This window comes from Moschus berezovskii, chromosome 1 (genome assembly GCF_049115385.1).
Source record: "Moschus berezovskii isolate FMDL1 chromosome 1, NW_MosBer_1.0, whole genome shotgun sequence".
In the NCBI taxonomy this organism is placed as follows: domain Eukaryota; kingdom Metazoa; phylum Chordata; class Mammalia; order Artiodactyla; family Moschidae; genus Moschus; species Moschus berezovskii.
This window is the reverse complement of record NC_142460.1, coordinates 91,024,603-91,045,305: the sequence shown is the minus strand read 5'-3', so window position 1 is coordinate 91,045,305 and position 20,703 is coordinate 91,024,603. Positions and strand designations below refer to the sequence as shown.

The 20,703-nt window shown below is 45.5% G+C and overlaps 1 protein-coding gene across 2 annotated transcripts in view; it reads left to right on the top strand.

Annotated features, from left to right (window-relative positions):
• HEG1 (heart development protein with EGF like domains 1) overlaps positions 1-20,703 on the top strand; it is a 91,843-nt gene that overhangs the window by 54,534 nt on the left and 16,606 nt on the right. For both annotated transcript variants that reach the window (XM_055397275.2, XM_055397362.2), the window contains exons 12-15: positions 246-406; positions 4,396-4,530; positions 12,506-12,548; positions 12,684-12,721. In XM_055397275.2, the coding sequence (XP_055253250.2) occupies positions 246-406; positions 4,396-4,530; positions 12,506-12,548; positions 12,684-12,721 (377 nt within the window). The remainder of the gene's footprint in view (positions 1-245; positions 407-4,395; positions 4,531-12,505; positions 12,549-12,683; positions 12,722-20,703) is intronic.

Below are 20,703 nucleotides of genomic sequence, written 5' to 3'. Positions count from 1 at the left end.
GCAACAAAACTGGCCCCTGTTATGACTGTAGTGTAATTTCTCATGGAGAGCCTTTTGGAAGAGGACCTATCTGTGAGTTAGGTCAGCTCATTGTAGGCTGCGAGGGGTGATCCCAGGCCAAGGTCACAGAACTTTCATGCTCTCCCAGGTCCTCATTGCAGAATGGAGAGGACACTCATTTTCCAAAAATCCTGGGTCCCACATATCAGTTTAGGACGATTAAAACATGCATATTTTGCCTGTAGGGAGTCCAGTGTTGTGGCGATGTCACTGCAAGTCACCTTTTCCCTGGCCTCCAACGTGACGCTGTTCGACCTGGCTGATAGGATACAGAAATGCGTCAACTCCTGCCGGGCCTCTGCTGAGGTCTGCCAGCTCTTAGGGTCTCAGAGGCGGATCTTTAGAGGTAAGAGAGGGGCCCTCTGGGAGGACCCCCCCCCATCCAGTTAGGCACAGACCTAGGGTAGAAGTGTAAGGCCTTCTGGGCACAGGTCCAAGAAACTTGTCATAGAGCTAGCCTGTCTTTGAAATGGGCATTAAGCACAAGGGCTTTGTGTGTGTATATCTTTGTGTACACGTGCACCGACCCACACGTGCACACACACACACACACAATCCTGTACACACAGCCTTGGAGTCTCACAGTCCTCGGCATGCTGTTTCTATTTCTCCTCTACAGCGTTGGTATCGGAAGGGGTATAGGAGCAGATGTAACGAAGCAGAAATCACTCTTCTTTCCCTTGAAAGGTTCCCTCCCTCTGGGGAGGTAGAATTCACACACAGAATGTACAACACTTGTCAGTGGCCCAAAACCTTCATCATGACATGCCATTAGGTAAATAAAGCATGTGCAGTGTCTCCCATCCTCCTGGGTATTTGTTTGCAGATTCTAAATGCATAGAAACAAGATGAAGATTAGAGGCCAGACAGCTCATGGTGCCGTCCGTGATTTCTCTTTTCTTATTCTTTATCTGTTTTTGTCAAAAGCTTCTACAGAGCATCTGGTGTGAAACAGATGAATAAAGGGATTAGAAACAAGTTTGGAAGGCAGATTTGGGTCTTGGAAGGGAGGTTTCGCCTCTGGGATGGGAAAACTCTGCTGGAATCAAAAGTGCTTCCTCATGCAGGGGGGCCTGCCCCCGTGCGTCTCATAAGTGGTCTGAACTGGCTCTGCTTAGCTCATTTTACTACACACAGGACTGGTGAGGGACGCAGAGTCAGAGTCAACCTCCACATCTGGTGCCCAGATGCTGGATCTCAACTGTAGGTGGCAGGTTTGGTGTTCTGTCTGCGAGCAGATCCTGGACCTTCCCGGTGGGCCAGAGCTTTGTTAGAGCTGGTCCTGAAAGCCCTCCTTGTGGACTGTGCTCTGTAGAGCTGGAAGCTCACCTTTTGTTCTGGGATAAATGCTAGCTTTGGCCCATTTCAGGGCTAGTTATTCACTTGAAGGAAAAAGAAAGAGCCCAGCACTCTGGAGTTGAAGCTGCTATCATTCAGCTTCACGGGGGAATTAGCTGAAAAGTCCCTGCCCTCTCGTACTGTGCTCTACCTGTTGAGGCAGGAACTCTTTGATTTGGCTTTCTTTATCTTGCCAGTGATGCAGAAGTCCCGATTTTTCCTTCCCAGAAAGAGGAAAGGGCACCTTTCAGTTCATAAAACACGTATGCTGTGTGTTTTGCATGGTCAACATCATATCAGGTTACTACTTTGTCCTCTGTAAACATATTTCATGTCTTGCCAATCAAGAGGCCAGATATTTGGGTTTGTAAGACCCTGCCGATGGCTGCCCTGCCCATGCTGTGACCCTCCTCCTTCCAGCTGCTTATGGGAAAGCTCCTGTCTTCCCTTGCTTCCTTGCCAAAGTCCCAAGCTTTTTATTTTTTAAAGACTTAAAAACAATTTTAGAGCAGTGTTAGTTTCATAGAAAAATTGAGAGGAAAATAGAGACTTCCCATATATTCCTGCCCACACAGGGGCTGGTGCCCATTCTTTGATTCTGCTTTCTGAGCCCCTGAGAACAAAGGCAGCCGTGCCTCCTGGCTGAACCCGGCCTCACTTCTCTGTTTTCCCTCCCAGGGCTTCTCCAGGTTTTGCCAGCACGTGTTTGGTGTCTCACTCACCTCTCTGAGTGCTAGAGAGTCGGGCTAGATGAGCAGAAGCGGTCAGATTCTGACATCTGGTTGTTCCCAGCATATGAGAGGCCGTGGGCTACTCTGGATGCTGCTGTTGGACGGGCGGGATTTTCCCTTTCAATTCACAAAACATCTACTTCCTCGCCTTTCAAAGAACTGTAGCTCTCATCTCTCCAGAGGTTTGAGTCCTTGGAAATCCCCCAGAGGAGTGCCCCAGCCTTAGATTTACATCAGTTCTCATTGTCTGTTTGGCGGATGTTATGCCCAGGAAGGACCATGGGAATTGTGGATGCAGAAAAATCACATCACCAGGCTTAAAATTAAGCTGCATTATATGTGGTTCCATTTGACAGATTGATGACAAAATATTAAGAATCTGGAGGACAGCAACCCCTCCGTCACAAAGGCAGGGCCAGCTTCCCCTGCCTTCGAGGGAATCTGCTTCGATTCAGGGCAGAGTCACTTCAACAAAGCGAGTGGTATTTGCCCGCAGGCAGGCTTTGTGGGCAGGGCAGAGGGAAAACATGACATTGGCTTCCAGAAAATATCTAATCAGGCCAGGCAGCTCAGACTGGCTGCTGCACAAACTAGTACTGGCCTGGACAGCCTTTTGTGCTGGAGGTATTTCTTTATATTAAGACTTCAAAAAGTTTAGATGAGAGATTGTGGCCTTTTAGTATGCCCTCTGTGCCAGCTTCACAGTTTGCTTGGTGAGATTTTCCATTTTTCATTTTTCTCCCTTAAATACAAACCTTTCACAATAAACAAAGGAAATTCTATCACACACACAAATAGGGTTCTGATTTAGCACGCCAGCTTCCACTGATAAAGACAGGAAATTCAGCACTGAGAGCTGAAGCTGTGTCCTAAACTAACCTCCCTGTGAGCAAGCCACCCATAGGCCCCCAGCTCTCGGACTCAGACAAGGGGGTGGATGCTAGGGTCCCTGGGTGGGTGTCCGCTCCTGTCACACGAACCTGCCTGAGGTTGGGAGGGGGGTGCAGTTTTGCCGCGTGAAGAGCAGGCACCTGGTTTGGGGTTTTGAATCAGTTGGTGTTTTCCTTAAGGTAGGAGAAGGGAGCCCAAACCTCACTGCCCGGTGTACACCCGTGGCCCTTCCTCAGCTCTGTCCTCACCCTGAACTTGTTCACACCCACCAAAAACAATGGTGTACATCAGTCTGTAAATGGTGTAAATAAGATACTCTCCACTATCCCTTGATTTATATTTCTGTTCTGTTGTCTGTAAATCCCAATTATGTGTGTTTTTTTGTTTAGACCTGTCTTAGATGGTAAAAGCACCCTCATTGTGTCTGCTGTGTACAACCTCAGAAAGGGCCTGCTGTTTAATGCCTCGTGAGGGCCTGCTATACACAACCCATTCAACCTGAGAGAGGGTTCACTGTTTACAGCCTCAGAGAGGGCCTGCTGTATACAACCTCTGAGGGCCTGCTGTTTACAACCTCACAGAGGGCCTGCTATATACAACCCAAGCGACGATTCACTGTGTGCAACCTCAGAGAGGGCCACATGGGCCACAGTGAATGCTCTTTGATAATCATGAAAGAGTTCTTTGTCATCCTTGAAATGAGCATGACCCACATGCCCAGGGCTGGACAAAGCCAGGTGGATATGCACACATGGAAGAACTGAGGCTATAAAGTGAAGGAGGCAGAGCAGGGAAGGGTGAGCTCCCTCTTGGCCTGGTAACCGGTTGTCGAGTGCCACCTTCAGCGTGTATGTGTCAAGCCTGAGTTTGGGTTGACAGAGCTGAGCCAGCGCCAGGCATAGCGGGGAGGTGGACAGTGACAGAGCACAGATATCCAGATTACATTCCACACCTCTTCTTGAGTCTTCTCGGCAGCAGCGGGCTGAGACAGGTCTTCTTCCCTGAGAGGGCAGGGGCATGCTTTCTGGGTTTGTGCCAGTTCTCCGCTGCAGCCCTTGAGTGAGAAGGTGCAGAGGACCCCACCTATTGGGGGCTGTGTTTGCATGGGACGCTGGAGTTGGGGATGCCACCCCATTTCTTCTGGGTTTGCTTTTTCCCTGTGGCACGCTGCATAAATTTTTAGTAACAGGCTGGGCCAGCCCCAGGGCAGGAGTGGAAGAAGGCAGTGCAGAAGGGCCCCCTGAGAGGAGTGCACTCCATGCAGGCTCTTTTGGAAATTGTTCTCTGAGCCTCTTGAAATAGAAAGTTCATGCATCTTAATGTTTGACATGGAGGAGGTTTTGTTTTGTTTCACTGTCTTGTTTTTCCATTTCAGCGGGCAGCTTGTGCAAGCGGAAGACTCCAGAATGTGACAAGGAGACCTCCATCTGCACCGATCTGGACGGGGTCGCGCTGTGCCAGTGCAAGTCCGGTTACTTCCAGTTCAACAAGATGGACCACTCCTGTCGAGGTAGCGGCAGGTCTGGGGCTCTGGGGCCCGAGGGATAGGGGGAAGGGGCTTCTCTCTGCTCTGGGGGTGACCGTTCTAGTCTGGGGGTAACTGGTCCTGGTTGTTTGGCTCCCAGCAGGGTTGAATTTGTTATCTCCTTGGAATAATAGCATTATCTTTGACTGGTGCGCCCTAGTCTGGCCAATCAGATTCAAAGGAAAAGAAAAGAGAATGGAATGCCTGGAGTGGCCAGGCTTTTTCTTTTTTTCCTACTTAGAGGAAGTTAGAAAAATTACTGTTTTAATTCCTAAAGCTTTATTCTATTGTCTGCTAATCTTTTAAAATGGAAATACCAGCATGAAGGCAGGGGTGTACCCTTTAGCAGTAGCTGGCAGCTTGGGAGACCTGAGTCAGAACCCTCTTCTGCCTGCCCATCCTCTATCATCTCAGGCAAGTCACTTTGCTTCGCTGAGCCCGAGTTCCCTCTTCTGTTCAAGGGGTGCAGTGAGACTTCATCAGATATTCTAGGAATTAAAGAGGCAGTGGTTACGGAGGTACTTTGTAAGCCATCAGCATTTGCTCTTGTGTTTTACCCAGGTTATTGTTGAACCAGTGGGTTCTGGTTTTAAAGATTTTATGTCAGAAACCTCATTCTGCTAACCTTTGGGTGAGGATTAAATTCATCCAGTTTCATATATCGGCTGTTCAGTGAATACAGTGCACGAATACTGCTTTAAAATAAAATGAATTAAAATCCAGAGCAATGGGTACCCTGACTTATAAAAGCCTGCTGCAATTCACAGTCACAGGAAAACTGGCAACATAAAGGTGTCATGTAGCCTTAGGCCTCACGTCACACGAGAACGTGTGTGGCCCAGCTTTCCTGCTCAGTTAGCACCTGCCAGTGACAGATGTACTGGAATCTGAGTAAAAATGTTGTCCTAGGGAGAATCCCAGGGACGGGGGAGCCTGGTGGGCTGCCGTCTATGGGGTCACACAGAGTCAGACACGACTGAAGTGACTTAGCAGCAGCAGGGAAAGGTGACATGTCACTTATTTCTGTTAGGACTTCCTGTTAGAGGAGAGGGTAAAAATACATCTCAGCTTCGGCCCCTCTGACTTAGGTACTTTAAAAGTGCACCTTCTCGGCTCTGCGTGCAGCCCTGCCGGTTTGAAGGGGGGCCCACGATGTAGGGCAGCGGGCCTGATGCTGAAGCTCACAGCACTGCTCAGCACCCTGCCAGTCCACCACTTTGATGTGGAGATGCTGCTTCCTAGTTCCTTCTTACCTGCTTTCATGCAGAGTGCTCCTGTCCTGTCTTAACTGGGGCACTGAGCCCACTTCGGGCGGGCAGGTGAACTCTGCTGACATCCACGTGTGCCGGGGGCTGTGTGGCCCCTGGGGGGCCGAGGAGTGGTGGCTTCTGTACGCAGGGCCTGTGCAATTTCAGTAGCCCTGCCACCTCTGCTTCTGACTGGCCTAAGTCATTTACCTCTCTCGGCAAGTCCGCAATGTCCTAATTGTGTCGCTTACAGACTAGCGTTAGCAATAGCAGAACTGGGACACCGGCACCAGCAACGTTATGTGTATTAAGTAGTGAACCAAGAATCAGAATAAGGAAGCCGTGGTTAGCTTTTGGGCTTCCAGCCAAGGCTCCACTCAGCCTGGTTTCTGCGGCATCCTGTTGGTTAGATTTTCATCCGTGGACATCAGGGCTCCATGAATGGATCCTGGAGCTCCTTGGGCCACAGACCCATGGCTGCGTTCTGAGGGGTTACAGTGACATCTTCTGGCCATTGGTGCTGGAGCACAGGGATGGTTAACAGGAGCACTCTTTAGGATACCTCAAGTCTGGGTAAATCCCTGGTGTAAACTGAGGATAAAGGCATGTGGTGTGTGTTTTCTATATCTCTACAATTAACAGTTGCATATTAGCAACTGCATATTGCTTTTTGTTGTACATGCACACACACACACACTTCCTACTATCTCACGTAAAATGTCTTTACCAGACTTTCAAAGCATCATGTAAAATTAAAGTAGGTGTCCTTCCCATAAATGTCTTTTAGCTTCCTTCCATCATGCAGATGTCCTGATGAATCCCAGCCACCCGTTAGCAAGTCTCTTCCTCTGGCTAGACTGCAGATACTTAGACAGAGGAGCCTGGAAGGCTACAGTCCATGGGTCCCAAACAGTCGAACGCTACTAAGTGACTAATACTTCACAGTGAAGTCTAGGCTGATGTGTGAAGCTCACAGCGCTGCTCAGCACTCTTCTATGGCATTCTCCAGGCAAAAATACTGAAGTGAGTAGCCTTTCCCTTCTCCAGGGGATCTTCCCAACCCAGGGATCGAACCCAGATCTCCTGCATTGCAGACAGATTCGTTCCCGTCTGAGCCACCAGGGAAGTGGGTGCCTGTCTGTAGAATATGTTTGTACATTCTGGGGTTCCACAAATGTCTGTTGAAAGAACAAATGGATAATAGGCAGCAAATATGATATGACAAGGTTGGCAGGTCTTGATTTGGTTTCCTGCAAGGGAGCAAAAAAGCCTTAAAGACTCTACCATGTACTGATTTTATTTTAAAAGGCCAGAAGGCTTGAATTTGCTTATGTTCATATCAATAGGGGGAGCCCACTTTGGGCATATATGAATACTACCCCTTTGATTTCATCTTCAGTGCTGTGTGGGTCAGGGTTCCTCTAGGGTGTGGAGATGAGGAGCTGGGTCCACAGGCCCACTGGAGTGCCCTGTGACAAGGCTTCCCTCCCAGAGCCCGAGAGCAGCCCATGGTAGCCCATGGTACCAGGCCCGAGGCAGCAGTCAGTCTTTGATGAATGACTGAATGGGCCCATCTGAGCTAAGGAAATGTCATTGTACCAGGAAGCCAGGCCACTTCTGAAGCTACATGAGGACAGCCCAGCCCATCCGCTCACAGGCAGGACAACACATGGACCTTACATCTGGGTGGGTGACAGCCACGGCGTGGAAAGCTCCTACCCAGCAAATGAGGGTTGAGTGGGTAGATCTGATGTAAAAACATTTCCAGGAAGAAATGTTCAGAATAGAACAGACTAGTGTGACATCTACCTGCCTTGGGGCTGAGATGGGTGGGGATGAGTCACTGGGGCACCTGCAGTCCCTGTGTGACTGCCCTGCAGTCAAGAGCCGAGGGTCACCCAAGGGCAGCTTTCCCTGCTCCCATGACCCAGCTGTACTGTGGGGGCTTCCAGACATGGCACTTCCACTCCAGGGAGACAGGAGTGCTCTGCTTGTTCCTTAGAGAAGGTCCCACCTGAGTAAGGGCTTCTCTGGTGGCTCAGATGGTAAAGAATCTGCCTGAAATGCAGAAGACATAAGAGACTCAGGTTTGATCCCTGGGTGGGGAAAATGCACTAGAAAAGAGAATGGCTGCCCAGTCCAGTATTCCTGCCTGAAGAATTCCTTGGACTGAGGAGCCTGGTGGGCTATAGTCCATGGGGTTGCAAAGAGTCAGACACAACTGAACAACACACCCGCACCCACAGCCACCCACCCCTACGTGAGGCCTACTCAAAATCATCAAAGATTTGGGAGCAGGGCCTGGTTCCTCCTTCCTGAAATGGTGTATGATCATACTCTACCTTGTTGCAAAAATGATTTGAAGCACCTAATGAAGATTCACTATAACAAAATGAGATTTAATTTAAAAGGTAAATAAGGTTGAAGGAGAAATACAGTGACTACTTTGTTGAGGCTAGTAGGAATGTGAGCATACAAAAAGATATGCCCTAAGTTCTCACTTGTTTGGTAAAGATAGGCACTCACTCAAGTTCTGAGCATCTGGGACGCTAAGGCAAAGAGAGAAACGTGATTTTGAAAAAAAAAAAAATAGTGACCATAAAATAAAGAATAGTTCTTTAGGACCATCCCCATTTTTCTAGATCCTGGGACGCAAGAGAAATTTCTCTGGGAAGTCCACATCACGAGGTTACTGAGTGGTATTGTGGCAATGTGATCCATGATAGCCTGTGATAAATACCCTAGACCATGCCTGGGGCTGCTGCTAGTAATAGATTGCCTTTAATAAAGCAAGAGTAGCTCAGGAGAACTGAATCCAGGGGAGCTGAAACAGTGCAGTGCAGCCTCACAGCTCTCATGATCTGCTGTGAGAGAATTTCGGTTATTTAGAACAGTATTTCCCACACCATTCTGCAAGACTCTAGTGATATGTCAATAGTCTATGACAATAAAATAGATGCTAGAATCATTTAGTGTCTAACATTTAAAAATAGAACACATCAAGCACGTCTACATGTGTGCGTGCCAAGTCGGTTTAGTCGTGTCCGACTCTTTGTGACCCTGTGGACTGTAGCCCCACCAGGCTCCTCTGTCCGTGGGATTCTCCAGGCAGGAATACTGGAGTGGGTTGCCTTGCACTTCTCCGGGGGATCTTCCCGATCCAGGAATCGAACCCTAGTCTCTTGTGTCTGCTGCATTGGCAGGCAGGTTCTTTACCACTACCCCACCTGGGAAACCCACGTAGTTCAATGTTGTTATGCACTGATTCTTGAAGGGAAGCCTTTGAGAGCTCTCCGCATCTATGGGGCCTGCGGCCTGTGAGCCATGTGTGCTGCTGGCACTCAGATGTTCCATCAGTGTGTGTGCTGTCTGTCCAGAGCTTACTGCTCTATGCCATGAGCCTTTACTCAGCTGTGGTCCCTGTGTGCAGTGTATGGCGTACATTAACCATGAGTCAAATTTCTGTCATTCCTTGCAGCAGTGAATTTATCTGAGAGGCTATTTTTTATTATCTACTTTCATCCAAGCACACTTTACAGCTCGTGATGTTCTATCAGCTTATTGTAGTGCTGAAAATGTTCCGTGATCAGATCAGTGCAAGAACTGCTGATCCAGGGGAATGGCTGGCCCACAGCCTTCAGTGAAACAGTGGTCTATAAGCCGCAGTGCCAGAGGGCTCAAAACTATAGTCTTGTGTGATGTGCTGATTAGGGCTCAGCTTGGTATGTCCAGAACCCACTACACAGACTACAGGGTGAGCGTTCTCTTATGGAAACTGACCATGGCTCTATAGGTGTCACAGCTCTCACTTCCTGATGGAAGGGCACTGATGGAGCCAATGGCAGGTTAGAGAAGGTCTGACTTACATTAAAGAAGGTGAGGCATTTATCTTTGTGTTTATGGAAGGAAGTTACTCAGGGACCACAGAGAATTCCAAAAATAATTGCAAATGTTAGATAATAATTACAATTACAGTTAGTGGTTACTGTATGCTAGGTGCTGTGGTAAGTCATTTGCGTGCCTTATTTTCCTTAATCGCCTCCAAGAAACTATTAAAAAATTATTATTATTCCTTTTTTTTATTTTATTTTATTTTTTTTTTGAACAGAGGAAAATTTATGCGTCGAACCTGGACTGGTCACTTATGATAATATACATGCTACAATTCCATTCTCCCCAATCATTCCACCTTCACCCTCTCCCACAGAGTCCCAAAGACTGTTCTAAATGCCTATGTCTCTTTTGCAGTCTCTTATACAGGGTTCAGGTTACCATTTTTCTAAATTCCATATATATGCGTTAATATACAGTATTGATGTTCTTCTTTCTGGCTTACTTCACTCTGTATAATTGGCTCCAATTTCATCCACCTCATTAAAACTGATTCAAATGCATTCTTTTTGATGGCTGAGAAATACTCCATTGTGTATATGTACCAAAGCTTTCTTATCCATTCATCTGCAGATGGACATCTAGGTTGCTTCCATGTCCTGGCTATTATAAACAGTGCTGCGATGAACATTGGGGTACATGTGTCTCTTTCAATTCTGGTTTCCTCGGTGTGTATGCCCAGGAGTGCGATTGCTGGATCATATGGCAGTTCTATTTCCAGTTTTCTGAGGAATCTCCACACTGTTCTCCATAGTGGCTGTACTAGTTTGCATTCCCACCAACAGTGTAAGAGGGTTCCCTTCTCTCCACACCCTCTCCAGCATTTATTGCATGTAGACTTTTGGATAGCAGCCATTCTGACTGGTGTGAAATGGTATCTCATTGTGGTTTTGATTTGCATTTCTCTGATGATGAGGGATGTTGAGCATTTTTTCATGTGTTTGTTAGCCATCTTTATGTCTTCTTTGGAGAAATGTCTGTTTAGTTCTTTGGCCCATTTTTTGATTGGGTCACTTAGTTTTCTGGAATTAAGCTGCAGGAGCTGCTTGTATAATTTGGAGATTAATCCTTTATCAGTTGCTTCATTTGCTATTATTTTCTCCCATTCTGAAGGCTGTCTTTTCACCTTGCTTAGAGTTTCCTTTGCTGTGCAGAAGCTTTTGATTTTAATTAGGTCCCATTTGTTTATTTTTGCTTTTATTTCCAATATTCTGGGAGGTGGGTCTTGGAGGATCCTGCTGTGATTTATGTCGGAGAGTGTTTTGCCTACGTTCTCCTCTAGGAGTTTTATAGTTTCTGGTCTTACATTTAGATCTTTAATCCATTTTGAGTTTATTTTGGTGTATGGTGTTAGGAAGTGTTCTAGTTTCATTCTTTTACAAGTGGCTGACCAGTTTTCCCAGCACCACTTGTTAAAGAGACTGTCTTTTCTCCATTTTATATTCTTGCCTCCTTTGTCGAAGATAAGGTGTCCATAGGAGCGTGGGTTTATCTCTGGGCTTTCTATTTTGTTCCATTGATCTATATTTCTGTCTTTATGCCAGTACCGTACTGTCTTGATGACTGTGGCTTTGTAATAGAGCCTGAAGTCTGGCAGGTTAATTCCCCCAGTTCCATTCTTCTTCCTCAAAATTGCTTTAGCTATTCGAGGTTTTTTGTATTTCCATACAAATTGTGAGATTATTTGTTCTAGTTCTGTGAAAAATATTGTTGGTAGCTTGATAGGGATTGCATTGAATGTATAAATTACTTTGGGTAGTATACTCATTTTCACAATACTTATTCTTCCAATCCACGAACACGGTATATTTCTCCATCTATTAGTGTCCTCTTTGATTACTTTCACTAGTGTTTTATAGTTTTCTATGTACAAGTCTTTTGTTTCCTTAGGTAGATATATTCCTAAGTATTTAATTGTTTTCGTTGCAACAGTGAATGGAATAGTTTCCTTAATTTCTCTTTCTATTTTCTCATTATTAGTGTATAGGAATGCAAGGGATTTCTGTGTGTTGATTTTATATCCTGCAACTTTACTGTAATCACTGATTAGCTCTAGTAGTTTTCTGGTAGAGTCTTTAGGGTTTTCTGTGTAGAGGATCATGTCATCAGCAAACAGTGAAAGCTTTACTTCTTCTTTTCCAATTTGTATTCCTTTTATGTCTTTTTCTGCTCTGATTGCTGTGGCCAAAACTTCCAGAACTATGTTGAATAGTAGTGGTGAGAGTGGGGACCCTTGTCTTGTTCCTGACTTTAGGGGAAATGCTTTCAGTTTTTCACCATTGAGGATAATGTTTGCTGTGGGTTTGTCATATATAGCTTTTATTATGTTGAGGTATGTCCGTTCAATTCCCACTTATTCCTTTTCTTTTAATAGCTGAGAAGCTAGAATCACTAAGAGATTAAGTTTTTGGGGTCTTTTTGATAAAATTAAAGGTTGAGCTGGCAACAGTATTTAGGCCAGGTGTTAGATAATTCTAAAGTTATTTGTGGGCTTCCCAGGTGGCTCTGTGGTGAAGAATCCACCTGCCAATGCAGGAGACACAGGTTCAATCTCTGGGTCAGGAAATCCTTTGGATAAGGAAATGGCAATCCACTCCAGTATTATTGCCTGGAAAATCTCATGGACAGAGGAGCCTGGCATACAGTCCATAGGGTTGCAGTCAGACATGACTCAGCAATTAAATAACCTACAACAAAGCTATTTTGTAGCCTTTTGGTTCTAGAATATTCTTGTGAACTTTATGGTGGCTGGTTTTATTAACCATCAGTTGGGCCAAGAGAAGTTAATAGACACGATCATGGATTTTCCTTTTCTCTTTCAGCCTGTGAAGATGGATATAGGCTTGAAAATGAAACCTGTATGAGGTAGGCAGCATGTTCATTTATTCTGATGAATTTGTTCCAAACCTTATTTAGAAGTTATGTAGGTAAATTGCCTCAGTAATTTCTTTTGATATTTGAAACTAATTCTTGTTGTTTTTTTTTTCTGTCAACTTGCAGTTGCCCATTCGGCCTTGGTGGTCTCAACTGTGGAAACCGTAAGTACGCAGGAGTCCGGAGTTCCACGTGGGCAGGGCTGCTGACGTGTGTCGGTCCCCTCCCCTCCCCACCTGCCTGCTTCCCAGCTCCCCGGAGAGCAGAGTGCTCACCAGGGCTGGGCGTTAGTAGGGGAGATAAACATTTATTTATCTAGATAAATTTCCTAGATAGCTGGACAGAGGAATATCAGTCAATAATGAGGCTGGGAGGGAGGGACCACCCCCAGGAGAAGAGAAGAACCTCCTGGGCACTTCTTAGAGGGGATGGAACTGGAAGAAGACTGGCAGTGACGACTGGTATGGAGGGAGAAGGAATCCAGGCAGAGGGAACAACCCAAACAAAGGTCTTGGGCCAGCCTGGGCCTGTGATTTTGGGGGACAATGTGTAAGTAGGTGTGGCTGAGGACAGAGGAAGGTAGAAAGTGAAGGATTAGGTTGGCAGAGTATGTGAGGATCAAACTCTTGGGGTTTTTGATAGAGCCTGAGAATTTCGACTCCAGTCAGTAGCCTCTGTAGAACTAGCAAGTCTTAGAGCGGGAAGGCATTTTTGATCAAGAAAATCAAGTCAGGAGGCAGTGAGGAGGACAGAGAGCGTGGGGCCATTTAGACCAGCGTCGTCAGGGCGGGGGTCATGGCTGGACGCAGACTTGGGAGGCCCCTGATCTTCGCTGACAGCTGCGCTCCTGCAGTGCGATGGTCGAGGGGCGCTGACCGAGCGTGCGGCATGTTTCACACTCAGTTTGCTTCTCTGAGAAAAGCAGTTGGGATTCATTTCAGATCACTTCCTCTGACATTTTCTTATCCTGAGACCTGAGAAGTTAAAGTGACCCTCAAAACTATTGAAAGAAATTCTAGGATATAAGATGAAGAAGGATTAATAACAGTCGGTATTTTAGGATAGCTTTGTCCCCCATTCTGTAGAATCTTCCAGCAGTCCATAGTCTTAAGTTTACTTTCCCACAAGTAGACATGATTTTATTTAACGAGAGATGCTACCCTTACCCCATCAGTCATAAATTCCAAGTGTTTTTAGAGCGCTCATGCAAGAAACAGGGGAGGAGGGTGAAGACTAGGTGGATCTTTCTGATGGCACGATATGACAGGTGTACTTGGTTTAATAAGAGCGTGAGTGAGACACGAGGCATGGAGAGATGTAGCCAGCTCAGGGTGAGCCGGGAGCAGGAGGTGAGGGACCCACCTGCCTGTCCTGGGGCTCCTCAGCCCCTCATAGGATGTTCCAGTACTTCTCACTTGCTTGTAGTCGAACAGCTCCCTGACTAGGTTTCACTAGAAAATGCTTCCTATTTCTCTGTGAATGGAAGAGCAAAAATGGATACAGTGAAAAACCCTCGAAAGGGTTGAAAGAGAAGGGAATAGCGTATTGCTCTTGATGGCAGTTAGTGATTTGCTTTTCAGAGATCATTAAATACCATATATGTGGAGATGATGTACGCTACATCCACTGACCGTTCTGAGTTCCTGTGTCTCCGCATAATGTGGGTGGGGTCTTGGAAGTAGCAGGATCTCTCTCTGTTCCTGACATTTCCTTTTCCTCCCTTTTATCCGCGTCATCACAGTCATTTCCAGCAGAGGGCAGACTCTGGCCTGGATGGCTAGCTCTCTGCCACGTTTTGTTGGGGACTCTGGTTAACTCTGATGGCGTGCATACCACTTTATGACTTTGACATCTGTATGCATGTCAGTGTCACAAAGCAGTTAACAGTCACTGATAATAAACAGCACATGCCATCTCAGATCAGCCCTGGTATGGGTTAAGGAATCGGAGCACCTGAATTTCATTCCCACCTGTGCTGATAGCTAATGCCTTGTGAGGTCTGTGACTTGTCACCTGGTGTTTTGTGCCAAATAACAGAGATAACCGCCCACCCCTGTCATTTCTGCTGTGGCCACCAAAGACAGTTTCAATGCCTTCTTGGGGATCTGACTCAGGCTGGACCTTTTGTAGAAAAGAAACGCTGCTCTCTGCAGTCTTCTGGGGACACATGCTCTGCTGCCCAAGCCCCGTGAGATAGGGCACCCTGCTCTGTCCAACCACGCACGCGGTCCTGTGGTTCCCTCACACCTGCGTCCCTGGGAATCACCCAGCTCTAACGTATTCTGGCTTTAGGCATAGCCTCTGACCTGCCTTTCTGCAGCCTATTAGCTTTCTAGTTGCGCCCAGATTTCACTTGTCTCCTCATAGAGAACGTCCTTCAGACTGGAGAGGGCAGAGCAAGCTCTCCTCTTGCATCCCTTAGTCCCCGTGTGCAGCTGGCAGGGCCTCCCGCGCCGGGCAGGGCAGGGCTGTACCTGTCTCATTGCTGCTCACCTTTTAGTTTCCTTTCCACGTAAAGTATGTGTTTATACCACAGATCCCAACAATTCTGTTTTCTTGTACCACTGTCCTGTGGCTCTAGAATTCTTACAGAGTTGTTGTCAGAGTGTCCCCACTTCCCCTTGTCCCGTCTCCAGCCTTTCTCAGGCATGCACATTTCCTTCTTTGCGTGAATTTTATAGAGGCTTCTTCTCACAATTTTATTATATCTCTTATGACCACATGGTTTTGCTTCACCTTTTTTTCTCTTTTTAAAGTAGGTGAATTTTGTCTTTTCATAACATAAAAAGAAATACTTGCCCATTAATTTTCCTTCTGTAATCTAAATTAATTAGCAGACAGATACAAGGGGAGAAGAAAACTGAAGTCTCATCACCCATTAAACCTCACTGCTAATACCCTTCTGGATATCCTTGCTATGACATGTGGTGGCTAGGACCACTGACGGCACCCAGGACCGTGTTAGAAATCCAGGATTTCAAGCCTCTTCACTTTGGACCTACTGAATTAGAATCAGAATTTTAACCAGACTCCTGGATTCAGTTAATAGGCAGATTTGCATACATCTCACAGTTTAAGAAGCAGTGTACCAGAGATTTGCATATGTGTCTTTTTAACAGAAATTAGATCTCACAGAAGATACTGTTTTGTAACCTGCCTTTGAATTTAGTAAACTGTGCAGTGTTTTCATTGGCATAAATTTGTAAGGTGACTTTAGATAGTTCTGTTAAATTCTACTCTGTATATATCATAGTTTACTTAACCATCCCCTCTTATTAAGAATTAAAATTTTTTTTTGTATTGCCATTCTTCTGTTTGTGGTCACTGTCACTTGGTGAGGACAGAACATCATCAGATGATTTTCCTAGATTACCTTTTTCTGGTTGCAGACATTTGTATCCATCCCTCCTCCTTATCCATGACACATCATTTTGTAAGTCACCCTTTCCATTCCAATGCCCTGCATCTCTCCAGTGGAAACTCCTTCCCTGCCAGGCTCCCTGAGCAGCCAGGAGGATGTGGAGTCTGTTTTCCACGTCTTGGTGTCTTCTTCCTCTTCCACTGAAACCAAACATTCAACTTACAGATCTTTCTGCCTTGTCTTCCCACCACAACCCACAATCTGGCAGCAGGTGTATGATGTCTTCACCTTGTAGTTACATTGGGCTCAGAACTCAAACCAGTGGAAACGCTATGTGTCAGCAGGAGTCACTTGTAACACTGCTCAGGAAGAGGAAGAGATCATTAGTTATCCAGCAGTGAGCTGGAAGTCTCATGCAGCTAATAGCAAACTTCTCACTTGGTGTCAGAACTGATAGGAAGCAGCTCTGGAAGAGGGGGATGCAACTCTGTCCCTACTCTTGTGAGTTACGGCCACACTTACAGTCTGTAGATGCGAGAAAGGGAAATTTCAAAAGGTACAGAGGAAAAAAAAAAGAATGTTGTGAACAGAGTTCTAAAGGAGAGATGATGTAAGAGGAGTGGAAAGATTTAAACAGCAGAACTCTAACCACACATCACTAATGAACACAGTGAGAGGGCAGGTGGGAGGACTAAATGAATTTTAAAATGAAACGAATGTGGCCACCTAGGAAGGTCTATAATGAGGCCTAATTTTAAAGGAAGTCATATAGGTTGGTATAGTTCTGACATCAATTCCGATGTTTTTTTTCCCACATCACTAAGCCAGTTATCTCAGTTCTGACACTGTCTCCAGGAACATCCCACAGCTTAAGGGCTGGGTCTGCTGATTTTCCCACCCCACGCCCCTCCCCAGCAGATCCCAGTCCCGCATCCAGGTTGTCACCTGTGCTTCTGACCAACTGGCTGTAGATCAGAGGTTCCAGTGACCTGCTCCCTAGGGCCCATTAATTTGTTGTACTGGCTCACAGAACTCAGGAAACATTTTACTAGATGCCAGCTTATTAAGAGATGCATGAGACTTCAAGCTTACTGCTGGATAACTAATGATCTCTTCCTCCTCCTGAGCAGTGTGTTATGAGTGACTCCTGCCACACATAGCATTTCCACTGGTTTGAGTTGTGAGTAATTGGCTTCCCTGATAGCCCAGTTGGTAAAGAAGCTGCCTGCAATGCAGGAGACCCCAGTTAGATTCCTGGGTGGGAAGATCTGCTGGAGAAGCGATAGGCTCCCCACTCGAGTATTCTTGGGCTTCCCTTGTGGCTCAGCTGGTAAAGAATCCGCCTGCAATGTAGGAGACCTGGGTTCGATCCCTGGGTTGGAAAGATTCCCCTGGAAAAAGGAAAGGCTACCCATTCTAGTATTCTGGAAAGTACTGGAGAATTCCATGGACAGTCCATGGGGTTGCAAAGAGTCAGACATGACTGAGCGACTTTCACTTTTCTTTTCAGCTTATTATAAAAGGAGAGAATTCCTGAACAGCTGGATGGAAGAGATGCACAGGGCCAGGTTAGGGGAAGGGCTGGGAATGTCATGCCCTCTCCCAGCCCTCCCATCCTCCCCTCATTTCCCAACCTTCACCAACCTGGAGCTCTCTAAACCCTGTCCTTTTGGGGTTTTATGGGAGGCTTCATTACACAGGCACAGTTGATTAAATCACTGGCCATTGGTGATTGATTCAGTCTCTAGCCCCTCTTCCTTCCCAGGAGATTGGGGGTAGGATCGAAAGTTCTAATGAGCTAATCACAAATTGGTTTCCTTGGCAGCAAAGATCCATCCAAGAGTTACCTAAGGGCTATCCAGAAGTCACTAATGTAACAAAAGACACCATTGCTCTGCAAGCTTAGGAAATTCCTAGAGTTTTAGGAGCTGTGCCTGGAACAAGGATGGGGAACAGATAAAAATTATTTCCTATAAATCAGTATCACAGTTGACTAAGATTCTTCTGGGGTAAATAAATGTAGCTAGCTTGAACAATGGAGAAGGCAACGACAACCCACTCCAGTACTCTTGCCTGGAAATTCCCATGGACAGAGGACCCTGGTAGGCTGCAGTCGATGGGGTTGCTAACAGTCAGACATAACTGAGCGACTTCACTTTCACTTTTCACTTTCGTGCATTGGAGAAGGAAATGGCAACCCACTCCAGTGTTCTTGCCTGGAGTATCCCAGGGACAGGGGAGCCTGGTGGGCTTCTGTCTATGGGGTCGCACAGAGTCGGACACGACTAAAGCGACTTAGCAGCAGCAGCAGCAGCAGCAGCTTGAACAATGAAGATGGATTATTGGAAATCATGAAATTCCAGCTTCAGGAGTGACAAGAGTCAGGGAGTTGTGGGGAGTCTCAGCAGAGGAGGTTGGCACCTTCTTTTCAGAGCACATGTTAACATGGAGCCATCTTCATCTCTGTCTTGGCTCTTACTGTGGGTCTGTGCACAAACTTGCTGCCTCACAATGGAAAATAGGCTCAGCAGACAGCTTCAAGCGTGTGTCAGTACCTTGGTCACTTTTTTTTTTTGTCATGATGAAATTTTATTATTTTTTTTAACTTTACAATATTGTATTGGTTTTGCCATACATTGACATGAATCTTCCCCGGGTGTACATGTGTTCCCCATCCTGAACCCCCCTCCCACCTCCCTCCCCATATTATCCCTCTGGGTCATCCCAGTGCACCAGCCCTGAGCATCCTGTATCATGCATCAAACCTGGACTGGCGATTTGTTTCACGTATGATAATATACATGTTTCAGTGCCATTCTCCCAAATCATCCCACCTTTGCCCTCTCCCACAGAGTTCAAAAGACTGTTCTATACATCTGTGTCTCTTTTGCTGTCTTGCGTACAGGGTTATCGTTACTGTCTTTCTTTTTTTTTTTTTTTTTGCAGATGCTTAAATCAGCTTTTTTAATAACTGATAATCAGTTACTGTCTTTCTGAATTCCATATATATGCGTTAGTATACTGTATTGGTATTTTTCTTTCTGGCTTACTTCACTCTGTATGAGAGGCTCCAGTTTCATCCACCTCATTAGAACTGATTCAAATGTATTCTTTTTAATTGCTGAGTAATACTCCATTGTGTATATGTACCACAGCTTTCTTATCCATTCATCTGCTGATGGACATCTAAGTTGCTTCCATATCCTGGCTATTATACACAGTGCTGTGATGAACTTTGGGGTACACGTGTCTCTTTCAATTCTGGTTTCCTCGGTGTGTATGCTCAGCAGTGGGATTGCTGGGTCATATGGCAGTTCTATTTCCATTTTTTTAAGGAATCTCCACACTGTTCTCCATAGTGGCTGTACTAGTTTGCATTCCCACCAACAGTGTAAGAGGGTTCCCTTTTTTCCACACCCTCTCTAGCATTTATTGCATGTAGACTTTTGGATAGCAGTCATTCTGAGTGTGAAATGGTACCTCATTGGGGTTTTGATTTGCATTTCTCTGATAATGAGTGATGTTGAGCACCTTTTCATGTGTTTGTTAGCCCTCTGTATGTCTTCTTTGGAGAAATGTGTGTTTAGTTCTTTGGCCCATTTTTTGATTGGGTCATTTATTTTTCTGGAATTGAGATGCATGAGTTGCTTGTATATTTTTGAGATGAATCCTGTATCAGTTGCTTCATTTGCTATTATTTTCTCCCATTCTGAAGGCTGTCTTTTCACCTTGCTTATAGTTTCCTTTGTTGTGCATAAGCTTTTAATTTTTATTAGGTCCCATTTGTTTATTTTTGCTTTTATTTCACTTTTATTTCCAATATTCTGGGAGATGGATCATAGAGGATCCTGATGTGATTTATGTTGGAAAGTGTTTGCCTATGTTCTTCTCTAGGAGTTTTATAGTTTCTGGTCTTACGTTTAGATCTTTAATCCATTTTGAGTTTATTTTTGTGAATGTGTTAGAAAGTGTTCTAGTTTCATTCTTTTTTAAATAAAAGGTTCTCTCTCCCAAAATGATATTCCTGGAGAAAAACTAATTGATCCAGTTGGGATCTTGTGTTTACTCCCAGACCAAAACTTTTGTGTCTTGGGATGGTGTTAAAGTCCAGGCATGACTGCCCCACTGAACTTTGCATGTGGAAGGGAGTGGATAGTTCCCAATAGGGGGTTGGCTAAGCAGGCAGTCCTATAGATTCCAAATAACCATATAAGCAAGGACAAATATGGCTTATAGGAAAGACTAAGGCCCAGAGTGGGTTGGTTTAATGAAAAATAGCAACAGCAATGACAAAAACAGCAACCTATGATCAAACAAGAAGAATAAAGAGATGTCAACAATGTGGAAGACAAAGGAAAACAAAGAATTCCAGGATCATCATTCTGCAGGATCTCTTCAAAGTAGAGAAGGATAGAACAGACCACCCTAAGACAATACCCATGACCTTCACTCTCACCTGAACATTCAGGGAACCTACAAGATTAGTGAACGTTATAGTAGGCATTGATATAAATCCCATGCACTGTAATCATTGTGTGACCTCATCGTAAATCTAAATCAGTCCTTAAATGTGAAAGATCAGTTGCAGTTCATGAGCTGACTTGACTGCAGGTATGAGAAAAAAGTACTAGAGAAGATTCTTGAGAGTCCCTTGGACAGTATGGAGATCAAACTAGTCAATCCTAAAGGAAATCAACCCTAAATATCAATTGGTAGGACTGATGCTGAAGCTGAAGCTCCAATACTTTGGCCACCTGATGTAAAGAGCTGACTCATTAGAAAAGA